General features: G+C 33.7%; 1 protein-coding gene across 2 annotated transcripts in view; it reads left to right on the top strand.

The window, feature by feature from the left end:
• Window positions 1-22,822, top strand: part of LOC114334657 (gastrula zinc finger protein XlCGF8.2DB-like) — a 70,706-nt gene that overhangs the window by 31,361 nt on the left and 16,523 nt on the right. Inside the window, exon 2 of one of the 2 annotated variants that reach the window (XM_050652865.1) lies at window positions 8,464-9,418. In XM_050652865.1, coding sequence (XP_050508822.1) covers window positions 8,464-9,401 — 938 coding nt within the window. In that variant the 3' untranslated portion in view covers window positions 9,402-9,418. The remainder of the gene's footprint in view (window positions 1-8,463; window positions 9,419-22,822) is intronic. The other variant, XM_050652866.1, reaches the window with a different exon arrangement.

Here is a 22,822-nt window from a genome sequence, read left to right as displayed (position 1 = left end):
CACACGCAGAAAGACCTTAAGTACGTGGCTCATTAGGCTAATGGTTCGATGATCATGACATTCTTTTGCCTTCGCTTTCTTGGGAATTGGTATAAAAGTAGATTTCAGCCAATCATGTGGTAAGTAACCATGATTATATGTAGCATTAAACAAGTCAACCAATACTTTACTTCCGCAGTCTCCTAGTAGTTTTAGAACCTCTGTGGGTATTTCATCAGGTCCCATGGCCTTCTTTGATTTTGACAAGCGTATAGCATCTTCCACTTCGCTTTTAGTTATAGGTGGTCCACTATTCGCGTCCGTTATGTTATGTTGTATTGGTCGCTCATCCTGAAAAAGATCCTCAATGTATTTCCTCCATCGGTGCAGTTTTTGTTTGGTGTCAAACAATAGATTTCCATTTGAATCAGCTATCGCACGACTACTTATATTTCCACACTTTGCTAATTCTTTTACCTTCTTATGCATGTTGAAAGAATCATATTTTCTTTCAACTCCTCGATTTCGCTACATTCTTGGGAGAACCATTGCGTTTTAGCACTCCTTATATTGGTCTTCGTTGCGATTTTTGTGTAGTCTTCTTCTCTCCATCAAATCGAGAATTTCCTGCGTCATCCATCTTTGCTTTGGTTCAGCTTTCACTGTCTCCAATTTCCTTTTTATATGAGTCTGAATGGTATCTCTTATATTTGTCCATATTTTTTCGATTCGATCTTCCGGTGATACTTCAGTGATACTTTCGATGTTTTCCATTTCTCTTTCCAAGTCTGTAACAAATATATGCTTAACGTTTGGCTCTTTAAGCGCTTCTAGATTCATTTTAGGTTTTGGCTTTTTCCTAAATATGTGTTTTAATCTTACAGTCATCTTAGCCAAGAGTAAATTGTGATCTGATGGCACATCCGCGCCTGCATAGGTTTTGACTGACGTTATAGTATTTCTGAATCGTTGATTGACCGCTATGTAGTCTATCTGGTTACGGACAATATTACCAACTGCATCTGCTGGCGCTTTCCACGTATATAGGCGACGCTTAGGTAAGTTGAAGAAAGTATTCATTATACATAACTTGTTTTCGGTACAGAACTCTACGAAACGCTCTCCTCTATCATTCCTGTTGCTTAGACCATACTTCCCTACAGTGTCTTCTTCTTCTCCACTGCCTACTTTGGCATTTAAGTCTCGCATTAGGATAGTGATCTCATTGTTCTTTATCTGTTTTATAGCATTGTCTAAGTCTGTGTAGAATGTCTCTATCTCTTCTTCATCGCACATCGATGTTGGCGCATACACTTGAATTAAATTGATGTTTATTGGTGTCGAATGGAATCGCATCACTATAATTCTCTCTGATATTGGTATCCAATCCATGAGTGATTTGCTAACATCTTTAGCTAACATCTTTTAAATAAACAGCATTACATACTACACCAGCATATTATACAATAATTATGGGCGACTTTAATGCGAAAATTGGCTTCAAACAAGATGATGCAGAAGTAGCAATGGGCAAGTATGGGTATGGCGACAGAAATGAACGAGGACAAAGACTGCTTAATTTCTTACACCAGGAAAATTTATCCATGATGAACTCTTTTTTCGATAAAAAGCCTCAGCGTAAATGGACATGGATAAGCCCAGATGGCAGTGTCAAAAATGAGATAGATTTTATCATAACAAACAGAAAAGAAATCATTAAAGACATTGAAATACTTAACAAATTTTCGGTAGGAAGCGACCACAGATTAATCCGAGCAAAGATACGATTAAATGTCAATTTCGAAAGAACCAAGATGATCTTCAAAACACGAAAGACGAAATGGATTCCCCCAGGAAACAACAACCTCTATGAAGATGTACTAACCAGACGTATACAAGACCTTGAAAACGACATAGAAGACATTGAACAAGCAAATAATGTCATAACGAAAGCACTAAAAGAAACAGAAAGGGAGTGCTGCCCGACTGTCGTGACCCATAAAGAAAAATTAAGCCAAAATACCAAAGAGTTAATAAGTAAAAGAAGACAATTGACGGAAAAATACGACTCCAACTACACAACACTGAAGAAATTAAATAAAGATATCCACCGATCAATCCGAAAAGACATAAGAGAAAACAACACAAGAGAAATAACTCACATAATTCAAGAAAACAAAGGTTTAAAAATTTTGAGGCGTAATACGAATAACATCGGTAACAAAAATATGTACAAAATCAGAAACAAAGATGGCAACATTGCCACGGATAAAGCCGAAATCCTCAAGGTTGTCGAATCGTTTTATCGCGAAATGTATGAGAGCACCAACGAAAGGCAAGATCAGCCCCTGCCCAAAATCACAAACCAGGGATCAGAATTAATGCCAGAAGTAACACCACATGAAGTTAAAAAGGCACTTTCAGAAATGAAAAATAATAAATCCCCTGGCGATGACGGAATAGTAATCGAAGCAATCAAACAAGGTGGAAATAAAATTATCCAGGCTTTGGCCAAACTTTTCACCCAATGCATTTACCAAGGAAAAACTCCTTCTCAATGGAACAATGCAGTCATTGTTTTATTACACAAAAAGGGTGACATAACAGATCTGAAAAACTACCGTCCTATCAGTTTGCTATCACACATATATAAACTTTTCACAAAAATTATCAAAAAAAGACTGGAGGCTAAGTTAGACTTCTATCAACCTAGAGAACAAGCTGGATTTAGATCTGGATATAGCACTAACGACCACTTACTGGTAATAAAAAATCTAATAGAGAAGTCTGCGGAATACAACAAACCATTGGCACTGATATTCGTGGACTACGAGAAAGCATTTGATACCATAAGCCAGCAGAAAATGTTAAAAGCATTGACAGAATGCCGAATAGACCATCGCTACATTAACATGATCAAATATATCTACCAAACGGCAACGGCTAGCGTAAGACTGCCTGAACAACAAACAAATACATTCTGTATACAGCGAGGAGTACGGCAGGGAGACACCATCTCACCAAAGCTGTTCACAACCCTTTTAGAACACACATTTAAGAAGGCAGATCTAAACGAATATGGTATCAATATAAATGGAGAGAAGCTCAGTCATTTGAGATTCGCAGATGACATTGTCCTTATAGCCGATCGTATGGATGATGCAATAATAATGTTGAACAAATTATATTACGCTTCCTTAGAGGTCGGACTAAAGATTAATATCAACAAGACGCAAATAATGACTAATCTGGTGCTAAATCGTAATATTGTTGTTGATGGAATGGATATTGAGCAGACTGCATCTTATAAGTACTTAGGACATGAAATTCGGTTGGGACGAGATAACCAGACGTGCGAACTCCCACGTCGCATAGGATTAGCCTGGGCAGCGTTTGGTAAACTTAACTATGTATTTAAATCGGACTTGCCCATATGCCTCAAAAGGAAAATCTTTGACCAATGTGTGTTGCCTGTACTCACTTATGGAGCCGAAACATTAACACTAACAAAAAAGGTAGTGAACAAGATTCGCGTAACTCAGAGGGCTATGGAGCGCCAGATGTTGGGTGTCTCCCTGAGAGACCGAATCCCAAACGAAGAAATACGCCGTAGAACAAAAACAACAGACGCTGTCGAAAAAATCGCGTCGCTTAAGTGGAATTGGGCAGGACACGTCGCCAGATTGCCAGACAACCGATGGACAAAACGTATTGTCGAGTGGAGGCCGCGAGAAGAAGCACTACGGAGCAGAGGACGCCCACTAACCAGATGGGCCGATGATTTGAAACATGTTGTCGGTAACTGGATGCAAGCCGCACAAAATAGAGATGAATGGAAAGAGCTGAGGGAGACCTATGTCCAGCAGTGGACGCGTACGGGTTGATGATGATGATGATTAGTAATAATGATCCCTACTCCGTGCCTATGATTGTTGCTGTCTTCTCCAGAGTAGTAAACACGATGTTCATCTATTGCGCATTCACCCTGTCGATGATAACGCATTTCGCTGATGCCTAAGATTGAAACACTGATACAGTGAACCAAACCCTTTTCGTCGGTCAAAATGGAGACGTAGAAGTTATTAATCAATTTCACCGTCAGGGGTAACCAAGGTACCAAAACTTAAAGGTACAGCCAAATCACGTTCGGGTGTGACGCCATTAAAAGACAAGATATATATTATTAAATATTATTATGTTTTTAAGTATAATTTAATAACAAAACTTTATTAAAATTAAAATAAAACAACTATAAAGATAATTCGAGGTTTTCTTATTAATAGATAATTAAATAAGGGACGGAAAGTTACAGTACTACCAGTATAAAAGTCAAAATTATAACAATATCCGCTACTTCCAAAACGAGCCCAAAATTTGTAGCCGAATTGAAAAGGCCTTTCATGTATAAATTACTTCAATGAGTTATGTCCATAGTATTTCACAATCATTTCGTCAATCGACAATTGTTTTTCAAACACAAATTGTTTCCCACTAGTGCGGGAAAGTAAAATCAGACTGCTATAATTTATCACTAACATAATACCAGTCTGATTTTTGCATGACAGTTTAATGAAAGGGTAACAAATCAACTGGAAGTTCTGTCCGACAAAATACATGGGACGTTTTCGTAGTCTGACATTTCAGATTTTTAACCTGTTCCACAATTAAAACTTCCCCTATTCCAGTATTCCCATACGTCAAAGTTTGTCCTACTAGACACCGTTAACCTAAATTTTCAGCTTGATATTAATCAACTTTTTTTTAAATACTAGATTTGTTGTAAAAGGTATATTTAAAAAAGGGTCACATTCAAACAAAACGTTTTCGGATTAAGAAATCCATCATCAGTGTTTCTAAAAGCCAAAAAATAGCATGCCTGAGCCACCAAAATGTTTTGGGTAAAAACCCTTTAAATGTAAACAATTATGTTACATGTTAATATAATAGTTTAAGGATGTTGCAGATATGCCTGGATATTACCCAGGGCAACAGGACTCTCAGGCAACACAGGGAAGAGTCCTGTGTTGCCCGGGGTAATAACCAGGCATATCTGCAACATCCTTAAACTATTATATTAACATGTAACATAACATAATTATTTACATTTAAAGGGTTTTTACCCAAAATACTTTGGTGGCTCAGGCATGCTATTTTTTGGCTTTTAGAAACACTGATGATGGATTTATTAATCCGAAAAAGTTTTGTTTTAATGTGACCCTTTTTAAATATACATTTTACAAAAAATCCAGTATTTTTGTGATTTATGGTATACAGCCAGCTACAGGAAGTTTATTTTCCTCGTGGATTTCAACTTTTTTTTTGGTACGCGGGATCCAGGTCTATCATGTTTTAATGAAATTAACGCGATTATTTCATTCATAGGAGATTCTGACCAATAGAAAGCTACAGAAATAAATATGAAAGTGATAATTTTTGATAATATTCCGTCGTCAAGTATATTACGTCTGGTGTTCTTCGTTGCTACGAAAAAATACATTCAGTGACATTAATGACAATTACTGTTTTAAAAGTTATAAAAGTGATGAACTTTCAACCGTCAAATATTTATAACAACTGTATGTTTAACTGTTGTAATTTGTACTTACATAAATAAATTACAATACAATTTTGGTTTTGAACAGGTTTATTCATGAAATAATCGCAGCAAATTGCACTCGATCTCTAAAATTATTATCGAATTGTTTCCCTCGTGCCACTTTGACATAATTTCACTCCCCTTCGGGTCGTGAAATTAAAACTGCCAAAGTGTCACTCGGGAAAAATTCGATAATTTTAGAGCTCTTGTGCAATTACTACTGATTATTTCATTCATAGGAGATTCTGACCAATAGAAAGCTACAGAAATAAAAATTAAACTGATTATTTCATTCATAGGAGATTCTGACCAATAGAAAGCTACAGAAATCTGAATTAAATCGATAATTTTTGATAATCTCCCGTCGTTAAGTATATTACGCCAGATGCCCTTCGTTGCTACGAAAAAATACATTCAGTGACATTAATGACAATTAATGTTTTAAAAATTATAAAAGTGATGACTTTCAATCGTCAAATATTTATAAAAACTGTGTGTTTAATGGTACTTACATAAATAAATTACAATAAAATTTTGGTTTTGAACAGTTTTATTCATGAAATAATCGCAACAAATTGCACTCGACCTCTGAAATTAATATAGAATTTTTGCTCTCGTGACACTTTGACATAATTTCACTCGCCTTCGGCTCGTGAAATTAAAACTGTCAAAGTGTCACTCGGGAAAAATTCAATAATTTCACAGCTCTTGTGCAACTACTACTGATAATTTTTGATAATTTCCCGTCGTCAAGTATATTACGTCAGATGCCCTTCGTTGCTATGAAAAAATACATTCAGTGACATTAATGTTTAAAAAATTATAAAAGTGATAACTTTCAACAGTCAAGTATTTATAACAACTGTGTGTTGAATTGTACTAATTTGTACTTACATAAATAAATTACAATAAAATTTTGGTTTTGAACAGTTTTATTCATGAAATAATCGCAACAAATTGCACTCGATCTCTAAAATTAATATAGAATTTTAGAACTCTTGTGCAATTACTACTGATAATTCGTTGAACTAGAATTATTTTGACACAATATCCAAAAGTCAAATCAGTAGACAATAACAATGGTTTTGATTCGTCGTCATGGAAACCAATATCGTTGTCATGGTAACCAATTTGATTGGAAGTTTGGCTTTGACAACCTTGTCAAAGAACGTATTAATTTGTGTATTTTCTCTCCTAAATAAAAATAGATAATAGCTCTATTTATTCTGGCTTTTTTCCAAACGTAAGTACGGCCCTAGAAAAAATATTGTTCCTAACTCATGCAGAAAGTGTCTTTCCGCACTAGTTAGGAAAATACCCATTCCAGGATTTATTTATGAATATTCTATATACCTAATAAACCTTACTCAACAATAATAACCAAGTAAAAGATTAAAAAGTGGGGAAATAAAACTATTATTATTAAATATGTAATGTGTAAATCTAGACAAGGTCAACAAAGTCCAATGTTTATAACTTTTTATGGAATGGGTGTTGGTAATATAATCAAATAAAATTTATGATTCCGTTTACTACAGCCTTAAATATACCGTCAAATTGAATATACAGGGTAAATTTTTTTTTTAAATTTAAACAAATTTTAATGGTTGAAAAAAAATTAAATTTTTATTGTCCCTTAAATGTAACCTTAAATGGGTGAATTATGCAGTCATATTTGTTAAAATTACTTTAAAAAATTTTTGATTTGTATCAATCTGAAATATTAGGCCTGGATCCCGCGTATCAAAAAAAGTTGATTAATAAATAGCAAGCTGAAAATTTGTTAATAGCTTAACGGTGTCTCGTCGGACAAACTTTTATGTATGAGAAAACTAGAACGGGGGAAGTTTTAATTGTGGAACAGGTTAAAAATTTGGAACGTTAGACTACGAAAACGTCCCATGTATTTTGTGAGACAGAATTTCCAATTGATTTGTTACCCTTTCGTTAAACTCTCATGCAAAAATCAGACTGGTATTTATCACCAACTGGGCATTTTAATAAGTTCGACACGTAGAACATGTCAAATGACAGGAATTATGACAGGTGATAAATAACAGTCTGATTTTTGCATGAGACTTTAATGAAATGGTAACAAATAAATTGGAAGTTCTGTCCGACAAAATACATGGGACGTTTTCCTAGTCTGACGTTCCAAATTTTTAACCTGTTCCACAATTAAAGCTTCCCCTGTTCCAGTGTTCCCGTACATCAAAGTTTGTCCGACTAGACACCGTTAAGCTATTAACAAATTTTCAGCTTCCTATTAATCAACTTTTTTTGGTAGGCGGGATCCAGGTCTATATGGAATCTAGTGATTTTGTTAAAAAATTGATAGATCATGTAAATTACCAAATTAAGTAAAAAAAAGTCGGGTCCATAGATATTTCGCCCGTCGGCAAATTTAAACAGATAACATTTGTATGTTATGAAATTCGAGTAAACCGATGTCCCTTTGTTAAGGTATTTTTACAACCGGGTTACTCATCGTAAATCAATTAGTTTAACACTTGAAAATGTATACTTGGGCATTAGTACAGTTAAAATTGATAGACGATTATATTTAGATGAAATATTAAGTTAAAACTTTTTTCTACTTTTAAGGACAAAAAAGCAAGTTCATTAGCGGAACGTGATTCAAAATTATTCTGCAGATTATAATTGAAGCAATATTTGATTAAAACATCTCATTTTTGGTGGTAAAAATATATTAAATACATATATTAATTTGTCTGGACTAAAGGTGGTAAAAGATGGTCTGGAGTTATATTTTTGTTTGAATTTGCCGAACGGACGATAGATAGATGGTGTCAACTGTAACTTTTGAAAATTTGCTCTTCTGCAAGTCATGCATAAATTTTTTTTACATAGTTTGGTTTTTGTTTTAGGCTTTCCTCAAGATAATGACACTTTGGAAATTACGAAAACAATAGACATACATTTATGTAATAAGAAACAAACTATGAGACGATCTTCTGAAGACAAAACATTAAAAGCTGAAATTTCTGCAAAGCAAATTTCTGGAACAAGTTCTTTCAATAAATACATAAAAATTCAGTCAGGAGTTAAACTTTACAAGTGTGGAATTTGTATTAAGAATTTTACTCATATAGCCGATTTCGATGCCCATATGACAAGTCACGCAGGAGAAAATATGTACAAGTGTGATATTTGTTTTAAGCAGTTTAGTCAAACAAGTAATTTGAGAACACATATGAAAGTACACACTGGAGACAAACCTTACAAGTGTGAAATTTGTTTTAAGCAGTTTACTAAAAAATTTTCTTTATATACGCATACAAAAATTCACACTGGAGAAAAACCTTATCAGTGTGAGATTTGTTCAAAACAGTTTGTTCTAAAAGCTTCTTTAACTAGTCACATGATAATTCACACTGGAGAAAAACCTTATCAGTGTGAGATTTGTTCAAAACAGTTTGTTCTAAAAGCTTCTTTAACTAGTCACATGATAATTCACAACAAAGAAAATCCTCACAAGTGTGAAATTTGTTTTAAGCAGTTTTCTACAACATGTCAATTGAAAGAACATTTGAGAGTGCACACTGGAGAAAAACCCTACAAGTGTGAAATTTGTTTTAAGCTGTTTTCTCGAACAAGTCATTTGAAACAACATTTGAGAGTGCACACTGGAGAAAAACCCTACAAGTGTGAAATTTGTTTAAAGCAATTTACTAGCACAAGTCATTTGAAGAGACATTTGAGAGTGCACACTGGAGAAAAACCCTACAAGTGTGAAATTTGTTTTAAGCGATTTTCTGATGCAGTCACTTTAAAACAACATATGAGATTGCACACAGTCGAATAACATTAATTACAATTGAGGTGATTAGATGCTAAGGGGTACAAGTGACAAAATATTGTAAAATGAGTTAAGTGCACAAAATAGTACTAGATAGTATTAAAAATTTAGCGGCAAGGAGATACCAAAGAGATACAGGTGAATTAAACTACTGGTGGCGATATATCGCAAGTTAACTACTTTAAGAACAGTTTGCGGCAAACATGTAAAACTACACTTTTATATCCCTTTGCCTGTAAGGTATTGGATATTATTTTTAGTGAATCGTTTAGCATCTTTGCAAATCGAGCTCTTAGGCAGGCCGCACATCAAAGAAACGTGAAACAATAAACGTGAAACATGAAACACATAGATTGTAAAAAAAGTAACCGTTTCATGTGATAAGCTAATCGGTAAAACAAAAATAAAATTTGTATAGTCTTCAATGGATAGTGACGTGGTCGTTGCTATCGGTGCCTCTCTTTAATTGCTTTTTAATATCCAAGAAACGTGAAACATGAAACAAAAATAAATTATGAAGAACGAAACCGTTTCATGTTCTATAGTGTAGAGTGTAGGAAACAAAGGTTGAACTTCGAAAATAAGTCCGGTTATATATTTTTTTCAGTACATCAAGGGGTGCTTTTAATGAGACTAACTTTTTCTTAAAAGATTTCGCTCCGGAACACCCATTTTCATCCCTTTAAAGGGGGTAGTTTGTCGTTTTTGAGAAACGTAGCCCTTCCCGTACGTCATTGCATAATATTCCTCAATAGATATATGAAGAGGACTATATTTCCTTCAATTTATTCCGCGACAGCATATATCTGTCACACACCGTTTAGCGGAGGTGGTGCCCAAAGTTGGCAAGTTTTTAAAAAAGATGATTTAAAAAAAATTATTTTTCCCTAACCGTAATGGGAATCAAGAAGCAACCCAGCGGCAATTAATCACAAATAAATGTCTGATTTTTTGGTGTAAGTTTCATTTAAGGACAATTGTCCATTTTTTAATTACAGAGTGTTAAATTTTAAAAAGCCCTTTTATATATATATAGTATTTTTACTACAAAAACGTTATTACGTAGGTCAAAATTTTTGACGTAAGAGAACTGTCAAAACATTAGAATGTGACTTTTCATTATTGCTATGTTTATTATAAACACGGCAATAATGAAAAGTCACATTCTAATGTTTTGACAGTTCTCTTACGTCAAAAATTTTGACCTACGTAATAATGTTTTTGTAGTAAAAATACTATATATATATATATACATCCCGCTATCATTATGTCATCTTTTCATGTTGCAGTCATTTGGCATCACCAAGAAATACTATCATTTTCGGATTTTAATTCGTGTATGTTTGTTGAGCGCATTTTTTAACGCCCTGTATCGTTCTCAGTTTTCTAAAATTTTAATTTTAAAAATTTAAATTATATACAAAAAATTTTACACTTCATAACCATTTTGACTTCCACCACATAAAAATGTGTATTTCCCATCATTTTGCCGCTTTTCGACGTTGCCACGAGTTAAAAATACCGATCTTTTGAGGACAGGTAGAAAAGGTCTATTGTAAACTTAGAGGATGGAATATTTTGGTAAAATATTCCATCCTCTCAGATTATAAACTACATAAAAGGTAGGTTCTTTACCTGTTCAGCTGGATTACCAAGCAAGGGTCTAAATATTTTACGAGTTGAATTGTGTTTATTTGATTTCATCTGTTAAATTAAAATTTCTCATACCGACTTAAAATATTTGTTTGAAAAATTCATTTTATATTTTCGTTTAATTTACTTAGGGTTTTTGGTCAGAATTTTGAAGAAACGCTTGGTTTGACATAAAATTTGGGACACGTACCTATAGCTAATATGTTAAAGAAAAAAAGTGATATTGTGCCGATATGTGCTTTTGATCTGGAGGTGAGTTTCGTCGGTTATAGGGTATGAAAACAAATACGTTCAAATAAGTCCGGAATTGGATAAACTGACTAATTCTAAGCAACTTCTATTTTATAGCGTTTTTCACTAAGTCAATACTTTTAGAGATATTTGCGAGTGAATATGTTCATTTTTCAACAAAAAAAAAAAACGTTTTTATACGGTTTTTCGCAAATAACTCAAAAAGTAGGTACTTTATTGAAAAAAAATTAGCAAATAGTAAATATAGCTTATAAAAAAGTGAAAAAATGGTATATGTGTCAGGTCTGTAGACCCAGTAGAAGCAGAGTTATTGCTAAGCTTTGTTTTAAAACCAAGAGGAGTAGGTAAACTAAATGGCAGATTCACACCCAAGAAAGTCACTAGAAATATCATCAGATAAATCTTCTTTTTTGGTTGATCATATCGGCCTTTGACGGTAATCTTGACTAAAAATCTAAAAATAAAAGGAAGAACGCAGAAAATACAAAAATTGCTGATAAAATAAATAAACTGACCTATGAAATGCCAATAGTGTCAAAATTTGATATGAGTAAAATTGCCTGAGGTTGTACCAATTACAAACAAGGTGTACGGCGCGGGAAATTTGAATGACTCCTCTTGTTTAAAAACAGACTATAGTGAAAAATAAGCTCTTATATCTCAAATTCCAAATCGAATATTTTAACGTGAAATAAAAAAAATGAAACACTTTTCTGGGAAAACTTATTACAACTTTCTTAAAGTGTTTAAGAAAACGTTTATTTTTATTTTTTTTTTAAGTTTCCAGCAGCAAGAGTAAGCAGGTTACGCTCAAAATACAGTTGTTCCTTTTTTTTTTGGTTAAAAATATTCTAAAAACTCCCTCTAATTAACAGCCCAAATGGAATTAATCGTTACCACTTCACAAGTAACTTTATGTATTGTTTGTGTTTGTAAGTTTCATCAGTTCAAAGTGCTTATTTGTGGAAAAATTTGGTTTTAAAGTAATTTTTTTTAAATCTTTAATTTTGAAAAAAAGACTTTTGTCAAAATAACTTAAAAATTATTAGTGATACCAAATATCTTAAAGAGTAAAAAATGTAGGTGTTGCTTTTTTAAATATTTGGAATTTTTTGATTTTCTGGAAGACAAAAATTGGTTAAGATATGGCTGTTCAAAATTTGCATATACATACTCGTGACTAGTGATTCGTTCAAGGCCTTTCAACAAAACCCCTTTCAAAAATAAGCATTTTGAACCAATGCAACTTACAGATCATATACAGGGTTTCCCCGAAAATAGTGCGTTCCTTAAAGGTATAGATCGAAAGCACAATGTAAAGCAAAAAAGTCTTATAACATTTTATTCTAAATTCAGCCGTTTGACCAAAAAACGAAAATACATTTTGATATGCAAATTGATACTCAATTAGTAAATAAACAAGGGGTCCCATTAGATTAAATTTCACAGTCACAGGTTCTTCTACGCCATGTTGCCAGGTCATATAAATTTATGAAAATAAAAATTTACTCTTATGGAGAACAACGTAATTTTTGTTGAAACGGTTAACTTTAGGAAAAAATGTTACAACACCTTTTTGTTCTAAATTGTGTATTATATCCACACCTTAAAGGAACGCACTATTTTCGGAGACACCCTGTATAAACAATACATTTATCTAAAGTAACGTGTGAAGCGGTAACAATTAATTTTCATGACTTTCTTTTGCCAAAAAAAAGGGAACGATTTTATTTTCAGCGTAACTTGCTTACTTTTCACGCTAGAAACTGTTTTAAAAACACCAAAAAAAATTTTTTTTAAACACTTTAAAAGAGTTATGATGAGTGTTTCCCGAAAAGTGCTTTATTTTTTTGGTTATTTTATGTTGAAATATTCGATTTGGTATTTGACGAATAAGAACCTATTTTTCATTAGCTGCAACCCTGCTTCTACTGGGTCTACAGACCTTATACTGACAGCTCTTTTTCATAAGCTATATTATTGCTAGGAATATTTTCTTCGATAAAATATGTACATACTTACTTTTTGAGTTATTTGCGAAAATCCGTCCAAAACGTGTTTTTCTATGAAAAATAAACATATTCACTCGCACATACCTCGAAAAGTATTGACCTAAAACTTTTATAGAACAAAATTTGCTTAGAATTAGAATTAGTCAGTTTATCCACTTCCGGACTTATTTTGCACGTATGTTTTTTCACCTCCAAGAAGGGGTGAAAGTCACATCCAGGACAAGAGAACATATCGGCATAATCTCACTTTTTTCTTTGGCATTTTAGCTACGTGTGTGCCAAATTTTATGTCAATCCAAGCGGTTCTTTAAAATCTGGAGGTTTTGCGATATTTTATCGTGAGTGAATGGAATAATAATTATTACAACGGCAATTATTGCCGTTGTCACTTTTAGATAAGAAGTCATTATCACAATGATATAGTCAGGTTAACTGAATTGTATAATTATTGTTTTTATCATTAAATGTGAAAACCTAGAATTATCCATGTCTGTCCGTCAATAAACACAACTCGTCTATTAGTAGGACAGAAAGAATGACAAATAAGGTGTCAAATGAAAGCCTATAACCAAAATATGATATTACATGTGAGAAGTTTGACCTCGGACTGCCTGTTCCAGAGTTGCAACCGAAAGTACTGTTTTAAATTCGTCGAAATAGTACAAACTATTGGTCAACACGACTAAGAAAGACCAGAACAAATACATACTTCCGGTTTCATGCCTGTCTGTTCGTCCATATCTGTAGGTGAACAAAATTCATCCGTCATATCAGCTGACAAAAAGTTACACGAAGGGTTCAAATATCGACTGCCGGTTCAACTTCCGGTCACTTTTTGTGAAAAATTAGAACTTACGATGTCCAATTGCTTGTTACAATTTTTTTTATAAGTGTTCTACTCTATCTATTCTGACTTTTCATTAACTTACTTAGATCACATATAATTTAATACAGTTTTGATGTCAGGGTCTTCAAAATTTATGTGGTGAGTTCCGGTATGTGATGAATGAAAAACGACTCCATAAGCAGAAGAAAAAAGTGTTCTCAAGACCTAAGACAATACATCGACTCACAAGAGCGTTGTGACAGTAGCAAAAATTCGAGTTGGGGTTCTAATTACTTTCTCATGCGGCTTACTCTCCTGACTTGGCCCCCTCCGATTATTAAGTGTTCCCAAATCTGAAGAAATGATGGGCGAGTCACAAAGTTTCACAAAAAAGCAAATATTTCGCGAAATGAACGTCAGATCGAAAAACTAAAAAATGCGTGTTCAATATTTTTCAAAAGTCTATCGAATGATACCAAAAACGAACCCCCACGGAAAGGGGTGAGGAGTAAATTAAAAATTTTAAATACGAACCCTGCGATATTTCGCGAAATGAACATCAGAGTGCCAGTGTGTGCTTTTTTTCTGGGGATGAGTACCACCCCCTTCTCGAGTGTGAAAAAATATAGGTCCAAATAAGTCCGTAAGTGGATAAACTAATTAAATTCCTTGTAACTTTTGTTTTTAGATGGTTTTTCGCAAATAAATCAAAAAGTAAGTATTTGATCGAAAAACTATTCCTAGCAAATATAAAGCTTATAAAACAGTAAAAAAAATGATGTATGTATGAAGTCTGGACACACAATAAAAACAGAGTTGGAGCTAATCAAAAGTTGGTTCTTATTCGTCAAATTCCAAATCGACTAGTTCAACGTAAAATGTCCAAAAAATAACGCACTTTTCGGGGAAAACCCGCCACAAATTTTTTAAAGAGTTTAAAAAAAGTTTTATTTTTGTTATATAAAAAGTATCTATTCTATCACCATCAGCATCAAAAGTAGACCGGGCAGTATCGTCGCCCCCGCTAGCGAAATTATTCCGATTCGATTTTTTTGCACAAACTTACTCAAAAAGAGGTCCTTATAACATATCCAAAGGGTGCCGGGCGGTGCATTGGTCGAAAAATTGTTTAAAAAATTTTTTTGAAACAAATTCACAAAAACAATTTTTTCATTTCGAACAATTTTTTTTAGATAACTTGTGTCATTCTGGGCAAAAAAGGTGTCTTGCCATTTTTGTTTAAAATTGATTGTTGTCGAGTTATATGCGATTAAAAATTTGAAAAATGCGAAAATGGCCATTTTTAAGTCTTAATAACTCGATTAAAAGTTATTATTATGAAATTAAAAAGTGAGCAGATCAAGTTTCAAACCCTTGCTTCAAGGTCCTTAAGAGATTTTTGTCATTATTTTATTACAAAGCTGTTATTTTTAATTATTAATAATTAGCGCTATAGTCCCGGATTTATCGTCGCCCCTGTTAGTGAAATTATTCCGATTCGATTTTTTTGCACAAACTTACTCAAAAAGAGGTCCTTATAACATATTCACAAGGTGCCGTGGTCGAAAAATTGTTTAAACAATTTTTTAAACAAATCCACAAAAATAATTTTTTCACTTTGAACAATTTTTTTTAGATAATTTTGGACATTCTGAACAAAAAAGGTCTCTTGTCAATTTTCTCTAAAATTGATTGTTGTCGAGTTATACGCGATTTAAAACCTGAAAAATGCGAAAATGGCCATATAACTCGACAAAAATCAATTTTAGAGAAAAATCTCAAGATACCTTTTTTGCTCAGAATAACCCAACTTATCTAAAAAATCGTTCGTAATGAAAAAATTATTTTTGTGAATTTGTTTAAAAAATTGTTTAAGGTGATACAGTAGCGATCAACAGGTAGCCAAAACGCGTTCCAAGATTGCGGCTGTAATTTTGAATATTTTTTCAAGATATTTGGCACACGTATCCGTAATATAATAAAGAATGGCGGTACAGAGCCCAATTTGAAAAATATATTAGGTAATATTTGAAAATTATTCTGTAATTAAATACAATATTAAAAAAACGAGCCTGTACCGCCATTAAGAAGAACAAAAAAATACACTTTCTTCAAATAAACTTTTTTATCCGATGCCTAGATTTTGTGTCATTTTGGAACTACTAAAATGTTTTATTTCATTAGTCCAAAACAAAATTTAAATTTTTTAATTCGACAAAATATTTCCACGCACAGGCTGTGGTCTGTATTAATTCGAGAACCAAGAGAGACAGCTGATTAACCGCCTTTCATTTTTTCTTAGAAAATAAACGATCTCTACACAAAGTACTTATAGGATAATACGCCGCCGTTATGAAATGATTGTAGGATGTTAAAATGACGAAGGATGTTTTACCCGGAAATCCGAATTTTATATACTTTTGTTATATTTAATACCCTAATAGCACACGACGTCCTTTGGACGTCCAAAATAGGTCAATTTTTGGTCCTAACGTCCATGGACCATAAACGGACGTCCTTTGGACGTCCGACGCTGGACGTACTTCGGGTGTACTAAATATGTACGTCCTTTGGACGTCCGGCGTTGGACGTCCTTCAGGTGGACTAAATATGTACGTCCTTTGGACGTCCGGCGTTGGACGTCCTTCGGGTGGACTAAATATGTACGTCCTTCGGACGTCCGGTGTTGGACGTCCTTCGGGTGGAATAAATATGAACGTCCTTTGGACGTCCGTACTCGGACGAAATACGGACCTTTTCCAATCGTCCATATTGGACATATTCTACCAATAAGGGGATTAAACAGCAAAATTATTTAATAAAATATTAACTTAATTATGTTAATAAAATAGTTTAAATGGAAAAGATTATAAATCATATTTAATTCAAAACTGTATATGTAGTTTAATATCTAATACATGTTTTTGTTTTTATGTAAAGTGTGAAAATCTGATCGGTAAATTATTCGTTATGTCCACTCTACATCAACAATAAATTGAACAAAAAATTGACTAAGTTATTCAAGGCCAAATTTGACGAGTACAAAATGTATGATTTGTAAAAGAAAATGAAGGAATTTGATGAAATAGAACAATTGGATATGTTTTATTTTGTCAAATTTCTTTATTTTCTGTTTATTCACGGCAAAATTGGAAGTAGAATTGTGTTTTGTATAAGCCAAATTTGACCTTGAATAACTTGTCGTCAATTTCTTGTTCAATTATTGTTGATGTAAAGTGGACTTTATAATGTTTTATTATTCCCGTTACCAAGATGATAGAAGTTTGGTGGTTAATTCTAATAAGCAAAAATATAATTTTTATCAATGTATCCTTACTACAGATGAATATTGAGAGCATCTTTTTGAAGTTGAGCGTACGTGTGCCCAAAATAGGTCCAGTTTTAGTCCTAATGCGGATGGACTATAAATGAACGTCCTTCGGACGTCCGACGTTGGACGTACTTACGTGTTGAATAAATATGAACGTCCTTTGGACGTCCGTGCTCGGACGTCCGTTGGACATTGACATCGATCCGTGAGCGTCATCTGCAAAGAAGAAAATCACAAGCCAGGACAACCAATCCAAATAGTGAGTGTTTCAAACTTTTGTGTTGTGTTGTCAAAAGTTTATTTAATTATTTATGTTTTTCCTTACATACTTACATATTTTTTCAAGCTTTTTGGTATATTTTTCATATTTTTTACTATATTTCGATAAAAAAATTCTTCGCAGTTTTATCCTAATCAACATCATCATCATTCTATCCAAAAAGGCAAATCGCCAAAATCGCAATTTTATCATATGATATGTATATTTGCATTTTACCACATTTTTTCGATGTTTTGAAACATTTTTGTATATCTTTTGTGTATCTATCTATATTTTGTATATCACCCCTCCTCGGGGTGAAACTCACCCCCCAAATTCACATACTAATTTGTAAGTACACATACTTTGTAAGTACACATACTTTGTAAGTATGGAATAAAGGTTGCTTAATATTAATCAGTTTATCGAAGTCCGGACTTATTTTGAACGTTTTTCACCCCAGAGAAAGAGTGAAACTCACCCCAGGGCAATAGCACACATTGGCACAATATCACTTTTTTTCTTTAGCATGTTAGCTATGCGTATGCCAAATTTCATGTCAATCCTTTAAAATTTACAGCAAAAACCATCAAAGAATGTAGTAATACTTGTTTTCATGAAGTCGGTGATAGAAGTTTGACAAATCTTTATGGTTGTTAAATATCTTTTAATTTGTGTATTCGATTTTTAAAGGTAGGTACTATATACGTCCATTTGGCACAATAAAAAATAACCTTCGACCGGTACATATTGCTTGTATCGATGCTCGGTGCATTGTTCAGTCATAAATTTTACCTGTCCCTATAGCGTCGGCCGTCGGGTCCTATTGTAAATTATTATAATAATAGTCCGTCTCGGTATTTTATTATTTCTGTCATAAGTATCTCTGTGGAAATGCAAATGCTGCTTGTAACATCCCAAAAACCAGCTCTACTATTAATTGTACTCGTATAAATAAGTGTATAATATGTACCTACCTACTTATTTATTGTATTCATTTATAGACCTGGATCCCGCGTAATAAAAAAAGTTGATTAACAGCAAGCTGAAAATTTGTTAATAGCTTCACGGTGTCTAGTCGGACAAACTTTGATGTACGGGAATACTGGAACCGGGGAAGTTTTAATTGTGGAACAGGTTAAAAACTTGGAACATCAGACTACCGAAAACGTTCCATGTATTTTGTCGGACAGAACTTCCAATTGATTTGTTACCATTTCATTAAACTCTTATGCAAAAATCAGACTGCGTACCAGTCTACTTTTATTCTCTTAATATTTTTACTTAAAAAAAGTGTACTACAATCATCTCGCTAAACTTAATATAACTGTTTTCGAGATAAACCCATTTTAAATCTGCGATATAACATAATTTTTTGCATAATATTGTAGTTAAATCCGAAAAATCAACTTAAAACCATAATAATAATTGTGCCAATTCTCATTTATGTCATTTATATTTTTGGAGATTTTTATGGTTTATAAGTTATTTTTCGAGTTTAGCGAGACGAATGTAGTATATATTTTTAAGTAATAATATTAAGAGAATAAAAGTTTTGATTCGAAAAGTATATGTAATGTAGAGTTCCCTCAGCGATGTGATATAATATTATTATAGTATAGCTCCCCGTGCATGACAAGCTTATGGAGGTAGCCCATATAGCCTAGGCTATAATATTATTAAAAAAATCACTTAGATGGGACAATGGCTTTAGGAAATTCGAGACATCAAAAATGGCCCATTTTTAAGGTGGTGCGTTAATTTCTTGGAGAAATGTAATTATAATTTAATGTAAATAATCTAATATCCAATAATTGTAAATTAATATAAGATGTAATATAAGTTCCTTAAAAAATATATTTTTTATTTCCCACAATACATTCTCCACAGGTATAAATATCGTCTCTAGACGTCCACCGAACGTCCTCCCAGGACGTTAGATGGATGATCGGCAGCAATACATTGGACCAAACTGGGACGTCCTATGAAGGCCCAATTGACGTCCACCGAACGTCCCTTCGGACGTTAGGTGGACCTCCATTGGGCGTTTGGCAACGTGGAATTTGGACCAAAATTGGACGTCCTGTTAAGGTCCAATTCACGTCCCCTAAGACGTCCGATTAAGATCCAATTTACTCCGATTAAGGTCCAATTTACGTCCAATTAAGGTCCCATTTACGTCCGATTAAGGTCCAATTTACGTCCGATTAAAGTCCAATTTACGTCCGATTAAGGTTCAATTTACGTCCGATTAAGGTCCAATTTACGTCCGATTAAGGTTCAATTTACGTCCGATTAAGGTCCAATTTACGTCCGATTAGGGTCCAATTTACGTCCCCTAGGACGTCCGATTAAGGTCCAATTTACGTCCGATTAAGATCCAATATATGTCCCCTCGGACATTAGATGGACGTCCAATGGACGTTCGGTAGCGCGACATTTGGACCAAAATAGGACGTATAAAGGACGTTCCTCGGACGAAAACGGACGTCCAATGGACGTCCCTAAAGTCCGTGAAGGACGTCCATTGGACGTCCATTGGACGTCCTTGTGCTATTAGGGTAGGTACCTACCTATAATTCTGGTGATTTTTTAAATCCTCTATTGTTAAGAGAATTTACACCTTTAGCCAAAGTTTTACGATTTTCTAACGGAAATTAACAAGTTATTTTAAATACGCACCAATTATCGATGTTGAAAGGAGTTTTTCAAGTTATAAAAATATTTTGTCTGATCAAAGAATATGTTTCCTCGTAAAGAATTTGGAAAAACACATTGTAGTGAATTATAATCGAAGATATATTTATAGTGATATTGTTGTTTTATTTTAAATAGGTAACTATTGGTAGCAGTTTTTGTAAAAACTGTGAATAAATTGCATATATAAAAAATGATTTTATTTGAAAAATAATAAATAAGATTACTAAATAAGACAGAAAATTTGTGGTTTCCCGAAATGCGCATTTTTTGAATTTTTGTGCATATCTTGCGCATATTTCGTAATTTTTTACCGCATATATATGCGAATATTTCATCAAAATTGATCGCATATAAATCCGCTCCCTAGTCATTGTATTCTGTTGGCTGATTCCAATGATTTGAGCCGCCGTACGACACGTTGGGACCAATGGGAGTGAAGATACGTAACTAATACCTATCAAGAGGTTTACTCAAATTTCTTTTCTGTACTTATACCTACCACTCGGTATAAGTACAAAAAAGAAGTTTGTGTAAACCTTTGCACAACTGTGTAAATACTAAAGAAAAATCTAAAATATTAAAAAAAAATAGTAGAATCCGTTAATCTGTTCTCGAAAAAATTAGCTATGAAAATGAGCATAATTTTCTATATCCCTAACTTTTGACGAGCAGTTTAGCTTAAATGGGGAAAAGCGGTAAGCTTAGACCAAACACCAGTAGGAGGCATTCAATTAATTGAGGAAAAAAATTAAATGGATAACAATATTCATTTCAGTTATAGAAAAGGCATTGCCCCGCTAGAATGGTTGAAATCACAAGTAACAATTAATAGTCCTACAAAAAAGACAGGCGCTTGAAAGTGATAAGCCCATTGAACAATAAGCCTGCGAACTGCCTTTTAAACACATTCTTAAAAATAATCCATAACACAATTAAAAAAAGGTTTGTTAAGAAATTCTTTTATAGACTTCAGAAATTCAACAACTTCTCCTGATTATGTTTAAAAAACGTACGGAATGCACTAAATGAAAAAAAGAAGAAAAAGATTTATCATACCGTTATACTCTAATATATTCTTACGTTGAATATTTGATGCTTCCCTATAGAGTATAAAACGGACAGTTGTGTTTTTCCCGTGAGCTGCCTTGTTTAGTCTTCTTTGTCGTTCTATTCGTTAAATCCTATCCTCTCAAGTCACAGCGTCAGAAAGCAGTGGGTATATGCAGTGAACGGGAGGCCTATGTCGAGCAGTGAACGTTGGGGCCCTTTCGCGTTTATCATATGTAGAGAAGTCGCTTGTCAAAAACTGGACGTATGTAATCGTATTCTATTTGTTAAATACTCTCACCTAATATGTCATACCATGTGTGTTAATCCATTTTATTTCTACAATTTTAAAGTGTTATTACATGCCGTCATTTTCATTTGTCTACACCATCTTATTCTGCCAGTTAAATCCCATCATTTCAGACGCTGTACGTCACGATTGAACCAATAGAACCGTAGATACAAGACTAAGGCCCTTTTGACATGATGCTGTAATTGATTTTCATACGTCATTGTATTATATTAGTCAAATCCAGTTATTTTAGGTGCTGTACGCCACGATTGGACCAATAGGAGCGAAGATACGTAAATAAGGCCCTTTTGACATATTGCTGTATTTGATTTTTCTGTGTCATTGTATTCTGTTCATTAAACCCTACCATTTGAGCTGCTGTACGTCACAATTGGACCAATAGGACTAGATATACATAACTAGGGCCCTTTTGACTTGTTGCTGTATTTGATTTTTCTGTGTCATTGTATTTTATTTGTCAAGTCCTATTATTTGAGATGCCGTACGTCACGATTGGTCTTATAGGACCGAAGATACGCGACTAAGGCCCTTTTGACATGAGGTTGTATTTGATTTTTCTCTCATTGTATTCTGTTTGTCAAATCCTATCATTTGATGTGCTATACATCACGATTGGACCAACAGGACCGAAGATACATAACTAAGGCCCTTTTGACATATTGCTTGTTTGATTTTTCTGTGTCATTGTCTTCTATGATGTCTAAGGCATATCTCTGATATGCCCTATTTTTAAATTGGACTTCGTAAGTCCTAGGTTTTCACCCACAAGCTTTTATTTGACACCTCATTTGTCATTCTACCCGGTATAATGGCGGAGGAGTTATATTGGCGGTCGTACGGACCGACAGAAAGAGTACCCAGCTCAAATATCTCACCTTTAGTACCATCCTTGGATTATAAGCTTTCATTTGACACCTCATTTATTATTATAGCTGGTATAATGATAGAGGAGTTACATTCGCGGTCGGACGGACCCACCGACAGACCGCCTAGGTCAAATATCTCACCTTTAGTACCATCCTTGTATTACCAGC

Source organism: Diabrotica virgifera, chromosome 6 (assembly GCF_917563875.1).
Source record: "Diabrotica virgifera virgifera chromosome 6, PGI_DIABVI_V3a".
NCBI lineage: Eukaryota > Metazoa > Arthropoda > Insecta > Coleoptera > Chrysomelidae > Diabrotica > Diabrotica virgifera.
Note: the sequence above shows the minus strand (reverse complement) of the source record. Positions and strands in the feature narration are given on the sequence as shown.